Genomic DNA, 20318 nt, shown 5'->3' with positions numbered 1-20318 from the left:
ATTGTCATGCTGAAACAGGAAAGAGCCTTCCCCAAACTCTTGCCACAAAGTTGGAAGCACCGAATAATCTAGATTAATGTCATTGTATGCTGTAGCATTACGATTTCCCTTCACTGAAACTAAGGGGCCTGGCCCAACTCATGAAAAACAGCCCCATTATTCCTCCTCCACCAAAGTTTACAATTGGCACCATGCCTTGGGGCAGGTCGCATTCTCCTGGCGTCTGCCAAACCCAAATTTGTCCTTCAGACTTCCAGATGGTGAAGCATGATTCATCACTCCAAAGAACACATTTCCAATGCTCCAGAGTCCAATGACGGCGCGCTTACACCATTCCAGCTGACGCTTGACATTGTGCATGGTGATTTTAGGCTTGTGTGCGGCTGCTCGGCCATGGAAACACATTTCATGAAGCTCCCGACGAACAGTTATTGTATGTAGTGAGTGTTGCAACCGAGGACATACGAGTTTTACACGCTGGGCACTTCAGCACTCGGCGTTCCCGTTCTGTGAGCTTGTGTGACCTAACACTTTGCTGCTGAGCTGTTGTTGCTCCTAGACGTTTTTACTCCCCAATAATAGCACCTACAGTTGACCGGGGCATCTCTAGCAGGGCAGAAATTTGACGAATTGACTTGTTGGAAAGGTGACATCGTATGACGGTACCATATTGAAAGTCACTGAGCTCATCAGTAAGGCCATTCTACTGCCAATGTTTGTCTATGGAGATTGCATGGCTGTGTGCACGACTTTATACACCTGTCAGCAATAGGTGTGGCTGAAATAGCAGAATAGAGTAATTTGAAGGGGTGTTCACATACTTTTGTATATATAATGTATCTACTTCAATTACCTCGTACCCCTTCACATCGACAGACTCAATTTGTCAGGGCATGGACTACAAGGTGCCGAATGCGTTCCACATGGATGCTGGCCTGGATATCTTTTGGGTGGTGAATCATTCTTGATACAGAAGGGAAACTATTGAGTGAAAAACGCAGCAACGTTGCAGTTCTTGACCCACTCAAACGGATACGCCTGGCAACTACTACCATACCACTTTCAAAGGCACTTAAATATTTTGTCTTGCCCATTCACCCTCTGAATGGCACACATATACAATCCATGTCTCAATTGTCTTATGGCTTAAAATCATTCTTTAACCTGTCTCCCCCCTTCATCTACACTGATTGAAGTGGATTTAACTGGTGATAGCAATAAGGGATCATAGCTTTCACCTGGTCAGTCTATGTCATGAAAAGAGCAGGTGTTCCTAATGTTGTGTACACTCAGTGTCTAGCAAGTTATCGTTACTCATTGTGTATGTATTCCTTGTGTTATTATTTTTTCTATATTTTTCTCTCTGCATTGTTGGGAAAAACCTGTACGTAAGCATTTCACCTGTTGTTTTATGAAGCATGCGACAAATTACATTGGATTTGACAACATTTGATATTACAGTGCATAGGCATCATTCTATGATAACTATAAGACAATAACGTATGTGAATGCCTTGTACCAGGTGTGTAAGCACAGCTAGTTATAGAATAGACCTACTGCTCTGGTAGGTCGTCCAACTAAACGTTTAGTTCCAAAGTACTCCAACTGCATAATGTGCTAGTGGTAGGTAAGACTTTACACTACAATGCTATTATAACTGTTTAACTTGAGTGTAAGTACAGTGTGGCAGTACAGTGTAGTAACTATACAGTAACTGTACTGTACTTACAGAAATAATTACACAGTAATAAGGGCAGTAAGGCGCTAATGTGAAGTGTGACCGTACTAGCCTGCTAAGGGTCACTACATACATTGTTCCTCTTCCACTTGCTGTTAGTTTTGGATAAGGCGCTAATGTGATTTACAGTGCAGAAAGACACCCCTATTATCCCGCCTCCTCTGTGTCCCAGCCAACAGGTGGGCCACGTCCTGGGGAAGAACGACAGGCTTCGGTCGGACATGTTCGGGGAATTGCTGCAGGCGGCAAACACCATCGGTGACCTACGGAACTGTCCGGTATGTTGCTTGCTCATTTTCATTGTGAACCATAGTTTGAAGTCTAATATCCAATGTGACATATTTGTTTTTGATAGACATGTGGCCATGTTGGTATCTATGCAGCCATAAAGTTGGTGCTGAACAATGTGACTGCAATGTGTCATTTAGAGGAACTCATCCCAGCTTCTAGAGGTACATGACTCCAATGGATTTTTTATGTAATCTATGCCCAAAATAATCCAAACCCATGAAATCCAGAACTCCTTGTCCAATCAAATCACTTTGTTAGTCAATTACTGTTAGTCAGGTCATGTTGTGGAGGGTCATTGTGCTTTCTGAACTGTGTGAAAGTCCCTTACTGAAGCAATGTTCAGTATGCGTGTTTGTTTATAAATCACTGTCATCTTCTCAATACGTAAAGGATCTAGCGATGAATGGATTCTACCAGCTATTCTATCAGTATCAAAAACATTCTGTGATATAAAATACAATGGGAAACATCTTCACGGTAAATGCTACTCTGTAAATACTACAATACGGTTTTATTGAACTGAACCCTTAAAGTATGACCATCAGAACGATATATTATATCTACTGTACCTGCAGTATCCCAAAGCAAGTGAATGCAGATCCAGACGTTATTTCATTCAAACCCGCATCGAGCTGATTTCTTCTGTCTGTATTCTGCTGTGTGACATGATGATGGAACAGGCCTGAAGGAGAGGCTGCCAGACTAGTGTTAGGGATATAAATAGCAGTTAAGGCTTATCCACTGTTGCTCTCTCATCTCGATTGGCTAGCACTGGTCTACCACTTCAATGTGCGTCAGCCCTGGTGCAAGTGCTTTGTTCCATTAACCCTTTCTACTGTGCCTGGATTTTTTTTAAATCATATCACACAGGATTCTTAAAGTTAGATATTAAAGCTTTTTTTGTATTTTCTGTAATGAAAGTTGTTTTACATTTTTCAAATTAACAACATTAAGAATAATTAACAACATGTAAATAATAATTATAAAGGATTGGTAGATAGTTTATTCATCATTTATTCATCATTACTCCATTTAAAATATGTTTAATGTAGGTCCTTAAAAAACATTTTCTATTCATTAGTTAGTCTTTTTGCATGGCCTCATCTAGTGTGGGCTATTTATACTTTAAAAATACTATTATATACTACTACTATACTACTACATATATTTTGAGATACCAGTGTAATTTCTCACAAAAAGATGGCCATTGGTAGACATTCCAGCAGTACCTGATGCTCCTGAAGGTCTCAAAATGGCCCCTAGAACATATCAATGGTTAAACAATAAGCACAAAATACAGAGGATCTTTAAGAAAATATATAGACACTTTTATTCACAAAAACTGTCAAACATCTGATGTCAGGACTTGAGGAAGCGTTGTAATGGCAATGTTTTGCTTTTGTTGTCAACCTCGCCAACGCAAAATAATCATAAAACAGGGAGATGTAGCCTACATACAACAGCAATTTTTCACTAGTGGATGTTTATTTATTCAATACTACTGATATATGATTGAGGTATAAACGTTACATGTATGATTTGCAGTTAGAAATGCCTCCGTCTTTTAACCGCAGACTATTTTCACACATGGCTTTGTTTGGCAGCACCTTTACATGTCTTTTAAAGGCAGTAAGGTTTTAAACGTAATGGGATAGTTCAGCGAAATAATGTATTCAGGTATGTGCTTCCTTACCTCGTAAGCAGTATATGGACTGCTCTGGGTGGTAGATAGCTGGGCGGGTTGGAGCGTTCGGCCAGTTACCGAAGGTTGCTGGATCGAATCCCCGAGCTGACAAGGTAAAAATCTGTCGTTCTGCCCCTGAGCAACACCGTTAACCCATTGTTCCCTGGGCGCCGAGGATGTTGATGAATTAAGGCAACCCTCCTCATCGTTCTGATTCAGAGGGGTTTGATTAAATGCGGCAGACACATAGCCCTTTTCATGAGGATAAATTCTGTGCGTAAACCAAAGAATCTGTTCGCAAAAGTATGCAATGCGTAGGACAAGGAGCAGGAGTAGTTTCAGTGTTTGGGTTTTCTTCACTGATTATTTGGATGTACCAGGATTGGGTGTATGCAGTGCTTAAAACTTCTCACGAGTCACAAACCCGGATTTGGGATCCCCCCATCAAAAAAGCTGACTAGCATAGCCTAGCCTAACGCGACAGGGATATCATATAATATAATTTTCATGAAATCACAAGTCCAAGACACCAAATGAAAGATAAACATCTTGTGAATCCAGCCATCATTTCCGATTTTTAAAATGTTTTACAGCGAAAACACAATATGTATTTCTAGTAGCTAACCACGATAGCAAAAGACTCAACCGTATATTTTCACAATTTTTTTACCGCATAGGTAGCTATCACAAATTTGACCAAATAAAGATATAAATAGTCACTATCACAAATTTGTGATAGTCACACTATCACAAATTTGACCAAATAAAGATATAAATAGTCACTAACCAAGAAACAACTTCATCAGATGACAGTCTTATAACAGATTTATTGTATAGCATATGTTTTGTTCGGAAAATTTGCATATTTCAGGTATAAATCATAGTTTTACATTGCAGCCACCATCACAAATCTCACCAAAGCAGCTAGAATAACTACAGAGACCAACGTGAAATACCTAAATACTCATCATAAAACATTTATGAAAAATACATGGTGTACAGCAAATTAAAGACAAACATTTTGTGAATCCAGCCAATATTTCAGATTTTTTAAGTGTTTTACAGCGAAAACACAATATAGCTTACTACAATAGCCAACCACACAACCGCATTCATTCAACGCAACGGTAGCGATAGCGAAAAAAACAGCAAAAGATATACATTTATTCACTAACCTTCACAGTCTTCATCAGATGACAGTCCTATAACATCATATTACACAATACATATATGGTTTGTTCGAAAATGTGCATATTTAGCGGTACAAATCGTGGTTTTACAATGTGAATACGTAGTCAAAATGCAAAAAAAAATGTCCGGAGAAATCTTGGAGGCACCTAATCTAATCAAATAACTAATTATAAACTTTACTAAAAAATACATGTTGGACAGCAAATGAAAGATACACTAGTTCTTAATGCAACCGCTGTGTTAGATTTTTAAAAATAACTTTAGTACGACATACAGCTTACGTTATAGCGAGACAGCGCCCAAAATCAGGGCGAAAAATACGACTATACATTTTCGACAGAAATACGAAATAACATCATAAATGGTTCCTACTTTTGATGAGTTTCAATCAGAATCTTGTACAAGGGGTCCTTTGTCCAGAGTAATCGTTGTTTGGTGTAGAATGTCCTCTTCACCTGTCGAATTAACAACCAAAGCTAGCCATGTGGGGCAGGAGTGTCCAACTACACCATAACGCAAAGAAAAGAAAATGCCGAAAATCGGAATAAACTGATATAACTTGGTTTAAAATAACTACTTTATGATGTTTTTAACACATATATCAAATAACATCAGAGCCGGAGATATCTAACGTCTATACAGAAAGCTTTTCAGAACGCAACCTTGGGTCCCTTCTCGCGCCTTCCTGAACAATGAAAAGTCTGGTCACATCATTCCAAAAGCTCTTGTTCGGCCTCAGATAAAGCTAGACACCCCATTACACCTCTCACTGCATATTGACATCTAGTGGAAGGCGTATGCAGTGCATGTAGAACCATAGATTCCAGGCAAATAATAGGATGGCCCTGGGACAGAGCCCCGATTTCAGATTTTTCACTTCCTGACAGGAAGTTTGCTGCAAAATTAGTTCTGTTTTACTCACAGATATAATTCAAACGGTTTTAGAAACTAGAGAGTGTTTTCTATCCAATAGTAATAATAATATGCATATTGTACGAGCAAGAATTGAGTACGAGGCAGTTTAATTCGGGCACGATTTTTTACAAAGTGAAAACAGCGCCCCCATATTGACAAAAGGTTAAACGTTGACTGCTTCGTGCGTGTAGTGAAATTAGCGGAAGGAGGGCAGAGGCTTTGGCGGAGAGTTTCCTTTTGCGAGGATAGACTTCGCAAACACGTACACGCAAGGTTTTACTTCTGGGTTAACTGAGTTTCGACTGTCTAAAGGAGTGACTGCAATCCACACTTTGGTTTTGATAGAAAAGTCACTGCCAAAAAAACACATACAGTGCCTTCGGAAAGTATTCAGACCTCTTGACATTTTTCACATTTTCTTACGTTACAGCTTTATTATAAAATTGATTCAATTGTATTTTTCTTATCATCAATCTACACACAGTACCGCATAATGACAAAGCAAAACAGTTTTTTTTTACATTTTTGCTAATTTATTAAAAAGTAAAAACAGAAATATCACATTTACATAAGTATTCAGACCCTTTACTCAGTACTTTGTTGAAGCACCTTTGCACCGACTACAGCATCAAGTCTTCTTGTGTATGACGTTACAAACTTGGCACACCTGTATTTGGGGAGTTTCTCCCATTCTCCTCTGCAGATTGGAAGGGGAGTGTTGCTGCACAGCTATTTTCAAGGTCTCTCCCGAGATGTTCAATCGGGTTCAAGCCGGGCTCTGGCTGGGCCACTCAAGGACATTCAGAGACTTGTCTCAAGGCCACCCCTGCATTGTCTTGGCTGTGTACTTAGGGTTGTTGTCCTGTTGGAAGGTGAACCTTCGCCCCAGTCTGAAGTCCTGAGCCATCTGGAGCAGGTTTTCATCAAGGATCTCCCCCAGTCCCTGCTGCTGAAAAACATTCCCACAGCATGATGCTGCCACCACAATGCTTCACTGTAGGGATGGTGCCAGGTTTTCTCCAGACGTGACACTTGGCATTCAGCCCAAAGAGTTCAGTCTTGGTTTCATCAGACCAGAGAATCTTGTTTCTCATGGTCTGAGAGTCCTTTAGTGCCTTTTGGCAAACTCCAAGGGGGCTGTCATGTGCCTTTTACTAAGGAGGTGTTTTCGTCTGCCCAGTCTTCCATAAAGGCCTGATTGGAGGAGTGCTGCAGAGATGGTTGTCCTTCTGGAAGGTTCTTCAATCTCCACAGAGGAACTCTATAGAGTTTTGTCAGAGTGACCATCGGGTTCTTAGTCACCTCCCTGACCAAGGCTCTTCTCCCCAGATTGCTCAGTTTGGCCTGGAAGAGGAAGAGTCTTGGTGGTTCCAAACTTATTCCATTGAACAATGATGGAGGCCACAGTGTTCTTGGGGACCTTCAATCCTGCAGACATTTTTTGGTACCCTTCCCCAGACCTGTGCCTTGACACAATCCTGTCTCGGACCTTTCCTTCGACTTCATGGCTTGGTTTTCGCTCAGACATGCATCATCAACTGTGGGACCTTATATAGACAGATGTGTGCCTTTCAAAATTATTTCCAATCAATTGAATTTACCACAGGTGGACAATTAAGTTGTGGAAACATGTCAAGGATGATCAATGGAAACAGGATGCACCTGAGCTCAATTTCGAATATGATGAATATATGCTTGTGTAAATAAGGTATTTAAGTTTTTTTTAAATACATTTGCAAACATTTCTAAAAAGCTGTTTTTGCTTTGTCATTGTGAGGTATTGTGTATAGATTGCTGAGGATTTTTTTGTTATTTAATCCATTTTAGAATAAGGCTGTAACATAACAAAATGTGGAAAAAGTCAAGGTGTCTGAATACTTTCCGAAAACACTGTGTGCATATTTTAGCATTTTTGTTATTTTTCTCAGCATTTGTATAAAGGTACACATCACACTATTACAGCAGTGTGACTGTTTTGGAATATCATTTTCAATATATTTTCTTAAAGATCCTCTGTGTTGTGTGCTTATTGTTTAACCATTGATACATTCCGGGGGCCATTTTGAGACTGCTGGAATATCTACCAATAGCATATCTTGTGACACTGGTCGCTCAAAACATTTATAAAGTATATATAGCCCACACTTTAGATGAGGCCACACAAAAAGACTTAAACTAACGATTAGGAAATGGTTTATTAAACATCTTATACATCATTATTAAATAATTTAGAAGTTGTTTATAAATGGTTACTAGGTTACTAACATTTACAAATGTGGGAGTAGTGATTAATAAATTATTAAACTATTTACTAATCCATTATGAATGCTTTATTACGTGGAGTTATTATAAAGTGCTACCATAGTTCTGTATATATTATAGTTTATGATTCCAATATGATGCAACATGTTTCATGGCAAAATTGACAAGGTTTCTGGAATAAAATACATAGATTTATATATAGATATCTGCTTTTAATTATCTCTCATGGAGGATAGTTTCTCATCTTCTTTGCAGAGCAACTGTGGCCAGAGCATCAAGATTCGTCGGGTTCTCCTGAACTGCCCAGAGATCGTCACCATTGGCTTTGTGTGGGACGCAGAGCAGTCTGACCTTACAGAGGATGTGGTTAGGTCACTGGGTCCACATCTCAACCTCTCGGGGGTAAGAGTTAAAAATACACAATGGAAGTTTAGTCGCTACTTGTTTACCTCAAATTTGGCTTGACGGCTGACTGTATGGTTCATATACAAGATTATTGAATATTAATAAATGTATTTTAATAATAACAATAATACTGTCATGGTTGTTGTAAGAACTGGACCAAGGCGCAGCGTACGAAGAGTTCCACATCTTTATAATCAAGTGGAACTTAAGCAAAACAAAACAATAAACGAACAACGAAACGTGACTACGTGGTGCACATGCACAAACACAAAATAATATCCCACAAACACAGGTGGGAAAAATAGCTACTTAAATATGATCCCCAATTAGAGGCAACGATTACCAGCTGCCTCTAATTGGGAACCAAACCAAAACACCAACATAGAAATGTTAAACTAGAACACCCCCTCGTCACGCCCTGACCTACTACACCATAGAGAAACAAGGGCTCTCTATGGTCAGGGCGTGACAAATACAGAATAAGATAACAATAATAATTCATAATAAAAACAATATACACTACCGTTCAAAAGTTTGGGGTCACTTTTTTGAAAGAAAAGCATAGTTTTTGTCCTTTAAAATAACATCAAATTGATAAGAAATACAGTGTAGATATTGTTAATGTTGTAAATGACTATTGCAGCTGGAAACGGCAGATTTTGTTTTCATTAAATAGTACCCGCAAAACACCAGTCTCAATGTCAACAGTGAAGAGGCGACTCCGGGATGCTGGGCTTCTAGGCAGAGTTGCAAAGAAAAACCCTATCTCAGACTGGCCAATAAAAATAAAAGATTAAGATGGTTAAAATAACACAGACACTGGACAGAGGAACTCTGCCTAGAAGGCCAGCATCATGGAGTCGCCTCTTCACTGTTGACGTTGAGACTGGTGTTTTGCGGGTACTATTTAATGAAAACAAAATCTGCCGTTTAATGAAGCTGCCAGTTGAGGACTTGTGAGGCGTCTGTTTCTCAAACTAGACACTTATCCTCTTGCTCAGTTGTGCACTGGGGCCTCCCACTGCTCTTTCTTTTCTGGTTAGAGCCAGTTTGCGCTGTTCTGTGAAGGGAGTACTACACAGCGTTGTACAAAATCTTCAGTTTCTTGATCATTTCTCGCATGGAATAGCCTTAATTTCTCAGAACAAGAATAGACTGATGAGTTTCAGAAGAAATGTCTTTGTTTCTGGCCATTTTGAGCCTGTAATCGAACCCACAAATGCTCCAGATACTCAACTAGTCTAAAGTAGGACAGTTTTATTGCTTCTTTAATCAGGACAGCAGTTTTCATCTGTGCTAACATAATTGCAGAAGGGTTTTCTAATGATCAATTAGCCTTTTAAAATGATAAACTTGGATTAGCTAACACAACGTGCCATTGGAACACAGTAGTGATGGTTGCTGGTAATGGGCCTCTGTACTCCTATGTAGATATTCCATAAAAAATCTGCCGTTTCTAGCTACAATAGTCATGTACAATATTAACAATGTCTACACTGTATTTCTGATCAATTAGATGTTTTTTTAGTGGACAAAAAAATTTGCTTTTCTTTCAAAACCAAGGAAATAATGTCTAAGTATTTGGTATTTTGGTATGTTATTAGGTTCCAAGGAAATTTCTAAGTTTACATTTAAGTCATTTAGCAGACGCTCTTATCCAGAGCGACTTACAAGTTGGTGCATTCACCTTATGAAATCCAGTGGAACAGCCACTTTACAATAGTGCATCTAAATCTTTTAAAGGGGAGGGGGGGGGGTTAGAAGGATTACTTTATCCTATCCTAGGTATTCCTTAAAGAGGTGGGGTTTCAGGTGCCTCCGGAAGGTGGTGATTGACTCCGCTGACCTGGCGTCGTGAGGGAGTTTGTTCCACCATTGGGGTGCCAGAGCAGCGAACAGTTTTGACTGGGCTGAGCGGGAACTGTACTTCCTCAGAGGTAGGGAGGCGAGCAGGCCAGAGGTGGATGAACGCAGTGCCCTTGTTTGGGTGTAGGGCCTGATCAGAGCCTGAAGGTACGGAGGTGCCGTTCCCCTCACAGCTCCGTAGGCAAGCACCATGGTCTTGTAGCGGATGTGAGCTTCAACTGGAAGCCAGTGGAGAGAGCGGAGGAGCGGGGTGACGTGAGAGAACTTGGGAAGGTTGAACACCAGACGGGCTGCGGCGTTCTGGATGAGTTGTAGGGGTTTAATGGCACAGGCAGGGAGCCCAGCCAACAGCGAGTTGCAGTAATCCAGACAGGAGATGACAAGTGCCTGGATTAGGACCTGCGCCGCTTCCTGTGTGAGGCAGGGTCGTACTCTGCGAATGTTGTAGAGCATGACCCTACAGGAGCGGGCCACCGCCTTGATGTTAGTTGAGAACGACAGGGTGTTGTCCAGGATCACGCCAAGGTTCTTAGCGCTCTGGGAGGAGGACACAATGGAGTTGTCAACCGTGATGGCGAGATCATGGAACGGGCAGTCCTTCCCCAGGATGAAGAGCAGCTCCGTCTTGCCGAGGTTCAGCTTGAGGTGGTGATCCGTCATCCACACTGATATGTCTGCCAGACATGCAGAGATGCGATTCGCCACCTGGTTATCAGAAGGGGGAAAGGAGAAGATTAATTGTGTGTCGTCTGCATAGCAATGATAGGAGAGACCATGTGAGGTTATGACAGAGCCAAGTGACTTGGTGTATAGCGAGAATAGGAGAGGGCCTAGAACAGAGCCCTGGGGGACACCAGTGGTGAGAGCACGTGGTGAGGAGGCAGATTCTCGCCACGCCACCTGGTAGAAGCGACCTGTCAGGTAGGACGCAATCCAAGCGTGGGCCGCGCCGGAGATGCCCAACTCGGAGAGGGTGGAGAGGAGGATCTGATGGTTCACAGTATCAAAGGCAGCCGATAGGTCTAGAAGGATGAGAGCAGAGGAGAGAGAGTTAGCTTTAGCAGTGCGGAGCGCCTCCGTGACACAGAGAAGAGCAGTCTCAGTTGAATGACTAGTCTTGAAACCTGACTGATTTGGATCAAGAAGGTCATTCTGAGAGAGATAGCAGGAGAGCTGGCCAAGGACAGCACGTTCAAGAGTTTTGGAGAGAAAAGAAAGAGGGGAAACTGGTCTGTAGTTGTTGACATCGGCGGGATCGAGTGTAGGTTTTTTCAGAAGGGGTGCAACTCTCGCTCTCTTGAAGACGGAAGGGACGTAGCCAGCGGTCAGGGATGAGTTGATGAGCGAGGTGAGGTAAGGGAGAAGGTCTCCGGAAATGGTCTGGAGAAGAGAGGAGGGGATAGGGTCAAGCGGGCAGGTTGTTGGGCGGCCGGCCGTCACAAGACGCGAGATTTCATCTGGGGAGAGAGGGGAGAAAGAAGTCAAAGCACAGGGTAGGGCAGTGTGAGCAGCCCTACGAGGATCGGATGTCGTCAACCTTCTTTTCAAAATGGTTGACGAAGTCCTCCGCAGAGAGGGAGGAGGGGGGGGGGGGATTCAGGAGGGAGGAGAAGGTGGCAAAGAGCTTCCTAGGGTTAGAGGCAGATGCTTGGAATTTAGAGTGGTAGAAAGTGGCTTTAGCAGCAGAGACAGAAGAGGAAAATGTAGAGAGGAGGGAGTGAAAGGATTCCAGGGAGGCGAGTTCTCCTCCATTTCCGCTCGGCTGAGTGACCCCAAACATTTGAACTCTAGTGTATACAGACTTTTATCCAAAGCAACTTAGTCATTTTTGTATGGGTGTCCCCAGTGCCATTCAAACCCACAATCCTGGGCATTGCAAGCACCCCAATCCCATTCAACAACACAGTCCTTAATTTTAGAATATTTTTAACTCTTACATGGGTGTCCAATTATATAATTTCTGCACAATATTTTATTCTATTTAGTGGGCCCTTTTGGTTTCAAAAGCACCCCCAGAGGCAAATCTTCAGTATACAGTATTATCCTTAAAAGTTCAATCTGTAATATTTCCAGTGGTCTCATTTTATCTGCTAAAATAAAGTAACTACGCCTCCATTTTGAAGAATGCAACTTAAAAATTAAGATCTTATCTTATCATGAAAGAAAACAAAAAACACCAAATCAAATATTTGCAAATATGTGAGATATTACTCAATTGCTTGTTTTCAAAATATAACAACAGATTAACAAATCAGGAAAAGCTGACAGCATTACAATGGTGTTACTGCAGTTATTACTGTGTAACTACATGTATAGGGGAACTTTAGGTGTAGTGTTATATCAGGTATAATAGATGTAAGTTATATGTTACAATGTGTGCCTACACTATAATTACAATGACTGCACCTGCCTACAGTATGTAGGTATTAGGGACACATTGTGAAACATGACCTTGATATTATTCGTAAATCCTTGAATTTATTCATGCCACAATCAGGTATAACAATTGTTAGTAGTATGTAGCTATATGTAATTGTAATTACACTGTACCTGCCTTTGTAACTACCATTTAAATGCAAAGTTATTAGGGGCACATATTGTAAAGTATGATCAAAGAACAAAAGTATGAACACACTCCAAATGTGAAATAGCTCACACACAAAGAGACAACATGACTGTCCACTGTTTATGTTCACATTCCAGTCTGACTAAATCCTTTCCACGTGTTGTGAGATCTGGCAGGCGTCTGTAAAGTAGCCAGACTGGATAGCTGTATTAAGGTTGCTTCAGTATTAACTAAGTGTCAAAGTTGGTTGAAGATTCCTATCCTAATTGATAATATGTATGCATTGTTCGTGTATGCCATCTTTCATGTATGTCATATTTCAGCTGTTCAACCGGGTCACTGATGAGAACGCCAAAAGGAGTGAGTTACGTCTCGTGGGAATGATTTGTTTCTCCAGCAAACATTACTCTGCGTTCGCTTATCACACCAAGTCCTCAAAATGGGTCTTCTTTGATGACGCCACCGTGAAAGAGGTGAGGTGTTTAAATTCATGCGTTGGGGTCTGTTTCAAATTAATTGAGAAAAATGGTTATAATATCTCATAGATGATCTATTTGTGCAGATGTTGCAGAAGTCATGTCAGAACTTTGAACACAACCTCAAAAGTGCTCTTATGTTGAGATAAGTCCCAGGCCATCAATTCAGTAGATCCAGCCACATCAAATGAATCAGAGCATTAAGGACTTAATCATTTCCAGATCTTATTAGGTGCTTATCTTTTCCATTCATTTGGTGTTGGCATACAGATACATTGACACAATCCAATGTGGATTCATCTTGATGTTAGACTACATTGAGGTCTAAAAAGAGCTTGCAAATGTTGATTTTGGAGTGTAATGTCCCTTTAACATAGCCAACGGCAAACATAATCGGTGTTTAATGAATAAAATAAAGTAGGTTATTGATATAATTTATTTATAAAATGTATTTATAAAATATAATTTATTGACAAGAGCCATAAAAGCAATGCATTCCTTTCAACAGCTGGGCTATAATTTGAGCTATCCTTGGGATCCTTAGTCGCACCGCATTGCAGTGCTAGAGGCGTCACTACAGACCCGGGTTCCATCCCGGCTGTATCGCAGTCCCATAGGGTGGTGCACAATTGTCCCAGCGTCGTCTGGGTTAGGGAGGGTAGGCCGTCATTGTAAATAATAATTTGTTCTTAACTGACTTGCCTAGTAAAAAAAATAAATAATAATAATAATAAATAAGCTTAGCAATGAACTTCAGATTCTCAGAAGAGCTCTGACAAATTGTAATGATGAAACATGAAGACAAAATGGACAGGTTCACAAAAGATGGAAGACATTTTAACATCTTACTTGAACTATCCATCGTTAAGCTGATAGTTATACAAGGTCTGTGCCTCACCAACAAAAACACAACACTAGACCATGTTTCATTTGCAATCACCACACACGTACAGTACCAGTCAAAGGTTTGGACACACCTACTCATTCAAGGTTTTTTCTTTATTTTTACTGTTTTCCACTTTGTAGAATAATAGTGAAGACATCAAAACTATGAAATAACACACATGGAATCATGTTGTAACCAAACAAGTGTTAAACAAATCAAAATATATTTTATATTTGAGATTCTTCAAAGTAGCCACCCTTTGCCTTGATGACAGCTTTGCACACTCTTGGCATTCTCTCAAGCAGCTTCATGAGGTAGTCACCTGGAATGCATTTCAATTAACAGGTGTGCCTTGTTAATTTGTGGAATTTCTTTCCTTCATAATGCGTTTGAGCCAATCAGTTGTGTTGTGACAAGGTAGGGGTGGTATACAGAAGATAGCCCTATTTGGTAAAAGACCAAGTCCATATTATTGCAAGAACAGCTCAAATAAGCAAAGAGAAATGACAGTCCATCATTACTTTAAGACATGAAGGTCAGTCAGTCTGGAACATTTCAAGAAGTTTAAACGTTTCTTCAAGTGCAGTCACAAAACTATCTCTCATGAGGAACCCCACAGGAAAGGAAGACCCAGAGTTACTCTCCTGCAGAGGATAAGTTCATTAGAATAAACTGCACCTCAGATTGCAGCCCAAATAAATGCATCACAGAGTTCAAGTAACAGACGCATCTCAACATCAACTGTTCAGAGGAGACTGCGTGAATCAGGCCTTCATGGTCAAATTGCTGCAAAGAAGCCACTACTGAAGGACACCAATAAGAAGAAGAGAATTGCTTGGGCCAAGAAACACGAGCAATGGACATTAGACCGGTGGAAATCTGTCCTTTGGTCTGATGAGTCCGAATTTTAGATTTTTCGTTCCAGCTGCCGTGTCTTTGTGAGACGCAGTGTAGGTGAACGGATGATCTCCGCATGTGTGGTTTCCATGGAGGAGGAGGTGTGATGGTGTGGGGGTGCTTTGCTGGTGACACAGTCAGCGATTTATTTAGAATTCGAGGCGCACTTAATCAGCATAGCTACCACAGCATTCTACAGCGATACGCCATCCCATCTGGTTTGCGCTTAGTGGGACTATCATTTGTTTTTTAACAGGACAATGACCCAACACACCTCCAAGCTGTGTAAAAGCTATTTGACCAAGAAGGAGAGTGATGGAGTTCTGCATCAGATGATCTGGCCTCCACAATCATCTGACCACAACAAAATTCAGATGGTTTGGGATGAGTTGGACCGCAGAGTGAAGGAAAAGCAGCCAATAAGTGCTCAGCATATGTGGGAACTCCTTCAAGACTGTTGGAAAAGCATTCCTCATTAAGCTGGTTGAGGGAATGCCAAGAGGGTGCAAAGTTGTCATCAAGGCAAAGGGTGGCTGCTTTGAAGAATCTAAAATATATTTTGATGTGTTTAACACTTTTTTGGTTACTACATGTTTCCATATGTGTTATTTCATAGTTTTGATGTCTTCACTATTATTCTACAATGTAGAAAATAGTAAAAATAAAGAAAAACCTTTGAGTATGTGTGTCCAAACTTTTGACTGGTACTGTAGAAATACACAGAAAATTGTCTGTACTTCACATTATATGAAGAAAATAAAAACGTCATGTATGTCAACGTAGTAGTTGCTATTCTTTAGCGTTTAGTCTCAAACATGTCAGTTTCACATTAAAACATTATTTTTACTTTTACATTATTTTTATGTTCTTCTTAGATCGGATCCAAGTGGAAAGACGTGGCCTCTAAATGCATCCGGGGACATTTCCAGCCACTGCTCCTGTTCTACACTAACCTGGAGGGGACCCCAGTTTCCAGCGAGGACGCGCCCAGGCAAACAACCATGTGTCCCCGCTTTAAATCCAACGTCAACGGGGAAGTGCCAGGTAAGAAGAAACCTCAACGGTTGGTTTACATGTGTGTCACAATGAGTCGTTACAAAAACAGTTGGTTTTTAACTGCTACACTGGACTCGTTATTTTTGCCATCGTGAGCAGAGCGTGAGCCACTTTAGGAAGAGTTTTTGGCCGTGTGCCGCACTTCAAATTCTTGAAAATAGAACCAGAACATAATTTTATGCAAAGTTTTGTAGGTTCTTGGTTATATTGAAATGAATGAGAGCGTCTCACGCTCAGTAAAAATTAAGTGTCCAGTGTAGCAGACCTTTCATGGGAGGTGTGGGGCAGGGTCGTTAAACATTCACTTAACTTTTTCGGTCACTACCACCTGGTGCAAAAAGGTTGGTAACACATTACTTAAGGCATTTAAGTAGAATGCATTTTACAGTCGTCCTCATTGTCTTTCCACAATTGTATTGCCATACACAAGGTTCTATCTTAATCACATACAGGTATCCACCACCCACAACCCAGCATCAATACATTTTCCCTCAAATAATGTAGCTGTGGAAAGAGAATATGTACTATCCTGCTTCCACTACATGCGTAATACAGAGGCCTACAGTACACAACTAACACTGCCGTCGCTTTGAGAAAAAAACATCCTTTCAATGTGATGGCGCCTTTCATTGTTTTTAAAACCGCTCCCCAGACGGAGCGTTGGGGATTGGGATTGTCCGCCCTTGTCGTGTGCAGAGTGGAACTTCATATGAGGACGTCTGTGGCATGCAGATTACAGCCCACGCCTGCCTAATCCCTGCTCTCCCTTCAATCCCTGCTCCCCGGGTCAAGTGCGCTTGGTAGCTTTCACTCCCTCCAGTGATCTGCCATGCCGCGTTTGTTCCCATTCTAATATGCACTTGCTTTCGGAAATGGTATCCTGCTCTTTGAAATGGACCATTTAGCCTGGGCGTCGTATCCGGTCACCTCTTTTGGAGTGGGATTTGATTTGCATTATTATGTGGATAAGAGTAAGTAATTGAAGTGTTGTGTTTCGTTATTGTTTGAGGTAGATTATTGGTTTATATAAGGACGTATATTTGTTATACTGCTTTTGGGCAGTATTGGCTGGATTATCGGTGCTGTTGATAGTTTTTCTTAGGCATTGTTAACCTGCCTTAGCAGTGCTCTTGTCTGAGAATAACCTTTTCCCGATTTGGAGATTGTGTAACTTGTGGGCTCGCCACAGACTACTCAGAGCATAAATACTTCTTTCATGTTGAAATCCAATCAAATATAAATACACGGTTACCAAACCATATTTGGCTAATTATATAAAGTAAACAAAGAGTGCATTTTTTCTTTGATATCACTACACCTGTAAAGCGAAAACAAATTGGGGGGGACAACCAAACGGTGGACTACTAATCACCGTGCCGATGGATAAAAGTACTTTATTTTGGCCTTTCCATGATCTAATTGAAGCCTGGTTAACTGGCAAATACTCCTCACTGGTTGTTCTATATACTGTATAGTCACACATGACTACTGATTTGGATGAAGAGTAGCTGGTATGCTGTAACACTAGTTAGGTGTCCAAATTCTCTACCTTTCTTCCAAAGTGTGCACTCCCAAATTGGACGCTCTTCCCTAATGCATTTAAAAGCATGACCTAAAAAGCATATTAAATCATTTACCTAATTGCGCATGTGGGTTGATTCCAAAAGCAAGAAAATCCTTTGAGGGCCTAATTTCAATCGGAATCAGATATCAGTCTGGACCCCACAAGAAAGCATTTTGCGGGCCTGATATACATTAGCTCCCATGGGTTTGAGACCCCTGGGTTAAAGGGAGTTTCCACCGTATTCTTTGCACCTGTCTTTTCCTTTTAAATCCGTGAAGGCAAGTGAACACAAGGCAGCAGGGTAGAGAATTGGGACGCAACATGGGCTGGCTAGATGCTACCAAAAATGGAGTGAACTAATGCCAGACTGGGCCAGTTGCTGTTTTAGTGAGGCGGAACACCTTGGCAAGGATAGACACACAGGTTTGTGACAGGCCAACTACTGAGCTGGGTCATGTCATGTGTCGTAAAAAACACCAATGGAGCAGACAACATTTGTGGAAAATGTGCAACATTAGTATAACATTTTTTTTTAAATGCATTGTCCAATGTTGCATTTTAGCTTACAGCAGCGGTGGCCAACTCTCCTCCTGTGCAGTTGGCCACCACTGCAGGATTTTATTCTAGCCCTTCTTTAACATACTTTATTCTGCTAACCGTTGGGAAACTCAATCAGCTGGGTTAGTGTCAGGCTAGAATAAAGGCCTTCATACACATTTTATTTTTTTTATTTTTATTTTTTTTATCGTTATTTTACCAGGTAAGTTGACTGAGAACACGTTCTCATTTGCAGCAACGACCTGGGGAATAGTTACAGGGGAGAGGAGGGGGATGAATGAGCCAATTGTAAACTAGGTTGAGCCAAATTGCAACATAGGTTGCTTTCCAGACCAACTGCATTGCAGATGTTGCATTGGTTGTGTGCCACGTCATTGACTGTGCAGTTAAGCATCAGATTGCTATATCATATGATGTGGATAGCTGACATGTTAAACACCCATCCAAGCGTTCTGAGATCTGGCATGCGTCTGAAATGTAGTCAGCCTGGAACATGGCCAATAGCTCTCACGTCATCTCACTGAATGCCTGTCTGATGTTCTGCCTCTGTAGCAGGGATGAAGAAGCTGGATGCCGTCCGGGAGAAAGCAGGCCCACTCCGCTCCAAACAGGGGCCCTATAAGCAGATGCTACCTCCACCCTCCACCTCAGGCTACAAAAGAGGTAAGATCCGGGTCAAGGCCAGTAGGCACAGAACAGTAAATGCTTTGAAGCGCATTGAACCTAATTTTCGATTCCATTTCAAAACTTTTTAAATCGTTGTACTTCGGGGTGCCCTGAAGAACATGACCCAGGCCCCTTTGGCCTTAAATTAAATATGTCAGGGTGCCAAGACCAATGCAAATTGGCAGAGGAAGACAACTAAGATTTTTTTTTCAAAATATCTTAAAACTAACACCAGTGTTGTTAAACCTTTTTTGTGTTATACTTAATGATTTTAAATGTTTTGTATCCACATTGTGTGGTTGAATTGTGTTTTTAAATTGTAAAATAAATCAAATCAAATCTAAAGAGCATGTGTTGTAACTCATGTGTTATCCCAATCCCAATGTCCCTAGTGAAAGGCCCACCTGCTAGTCCCAACACATTCCGGGATCCTTCCAAGGAGACTTCCCAGAGGGTTGTAGAAGGGATAAAGAAAGAGGCTGAAAGAGGGCATCGAAAACTAGACCCACACAAAGGTAATGTGCAGTACAGTGATTGTTACACTCACAAGGTAACGTTTTACTGTACTTTGAGGGGTACCTTGAAAAACAATGACGAACGCTGATGACATGCATAAGAACCAGTATATTGTGTCCATAGTCTCTTTGTCGAAACAGCTTTAGCTTACAGTGGCAGATAGAAATGACTATTCACTGAATCAGAGGCAGTTACTTGTCACTGACTACCACAAACGTATTGTTCTGTGTGATGAGTGAACTATACAACCAAACAGTGCTACAACCAAAGTCAATGTATACTTGACTGTGTTAACCTGAATGTAGATTATTAAGATGCAAGGGTTTTCTCCTCCTGTTTGGTCGTATGATTTTTCAACACTGTTTATAGCCACAAATTGTATTTACTATAATGTGATATGATGTTGCGGTGCACTTCCAACAGATTGCCTGATGGGTCACTTGGATAATGTTTTGGTGCATTTTATTTTAGATGTGGCCCTGAAGAAAAGGGCAAACTAAGGGCAGCAATGGCCAATCTCCAAGAAAAGAGCATACCATCTTTCCTACACAGATAAAGTTGGCTCAGGGCAAACAGAACCATGCAAGATGGAAATAATTGGTTCCAGAGTGCTTCACCACTTTCATTTTTTTTGTTTAGTTCTAATCCTAGGTTTTATTCTTACATTTTCAGTTCAGAGGTATGTTTTCTGATAAAGCTAACTGTGTGCGTTGCATTTTGCCAGTGTTTCCCAGAAGACCATGTGACATGTGTCCCAAAAGTGCCCTCTCCAATCAGATTT

General features: G+C 41.0%; 1 protein-coding gene across 2 annotated transcripts in view; it reads left to right on the top strand.

Moving 5' to 3' along the window:
* Nucleotides 1-20318, top strand: part of usp53b (ubiquitin specific peptidase 53b) — a 58388-nt gene that overhangs the window by 14288 nt on the left and 23782 nt on the right. For both annotated transcript variants that reach the window (XM_055923772.1, XM_055923771.1), the window contains exons 8-13: nucleotides 1911-2016; nucleotides 8337-8483; nucleotides 13242-13391; nucleotides 16053-16221; nucleotides 18908-19018; nucleotides 19414-19536. In XM_055923772.1, the coding sequence (XP_055779747.1) occupies nucleotides 1911-2016; nucleotides 8337-8483; nucleotides 13242-13391; nucleotides 16053-16221; nucleotides 18908-19018; nucleotides 19414-19536 (806 nt within the window). The remainder of the gene's footprint in view (nucleotides 1-1910; nucleotides 2017-8336; nucleotides 8484-13241; nucleotides 13392-16052; nucleotides 16222-18907; nucleotides 19019-19413; nucleotides 19537-20318) is intronic.

The sequence above is a fragment of the Salvelinus fontinalis genome, chromosome 5 (genome assembly GCF_029448725.1).
Source record: "Salvelinus fontinalis isolate EN_2023a chromosome 5, ASM2944872v1, whole genome shotgun sequence".
Taxonomy (NCBI): domain Eukaryota; kingdom Metazoa; phylum Chordata; class Actinopteri; order Salmoniformes; family Salmonidae; genus Salvelinus; species Salvelinus fontinalis.
The sequence above is the reverse complement of the archived record's forward strand: the minus strand, read 5'-3'. Positions and strand labels throughout refer to the sequence as shown.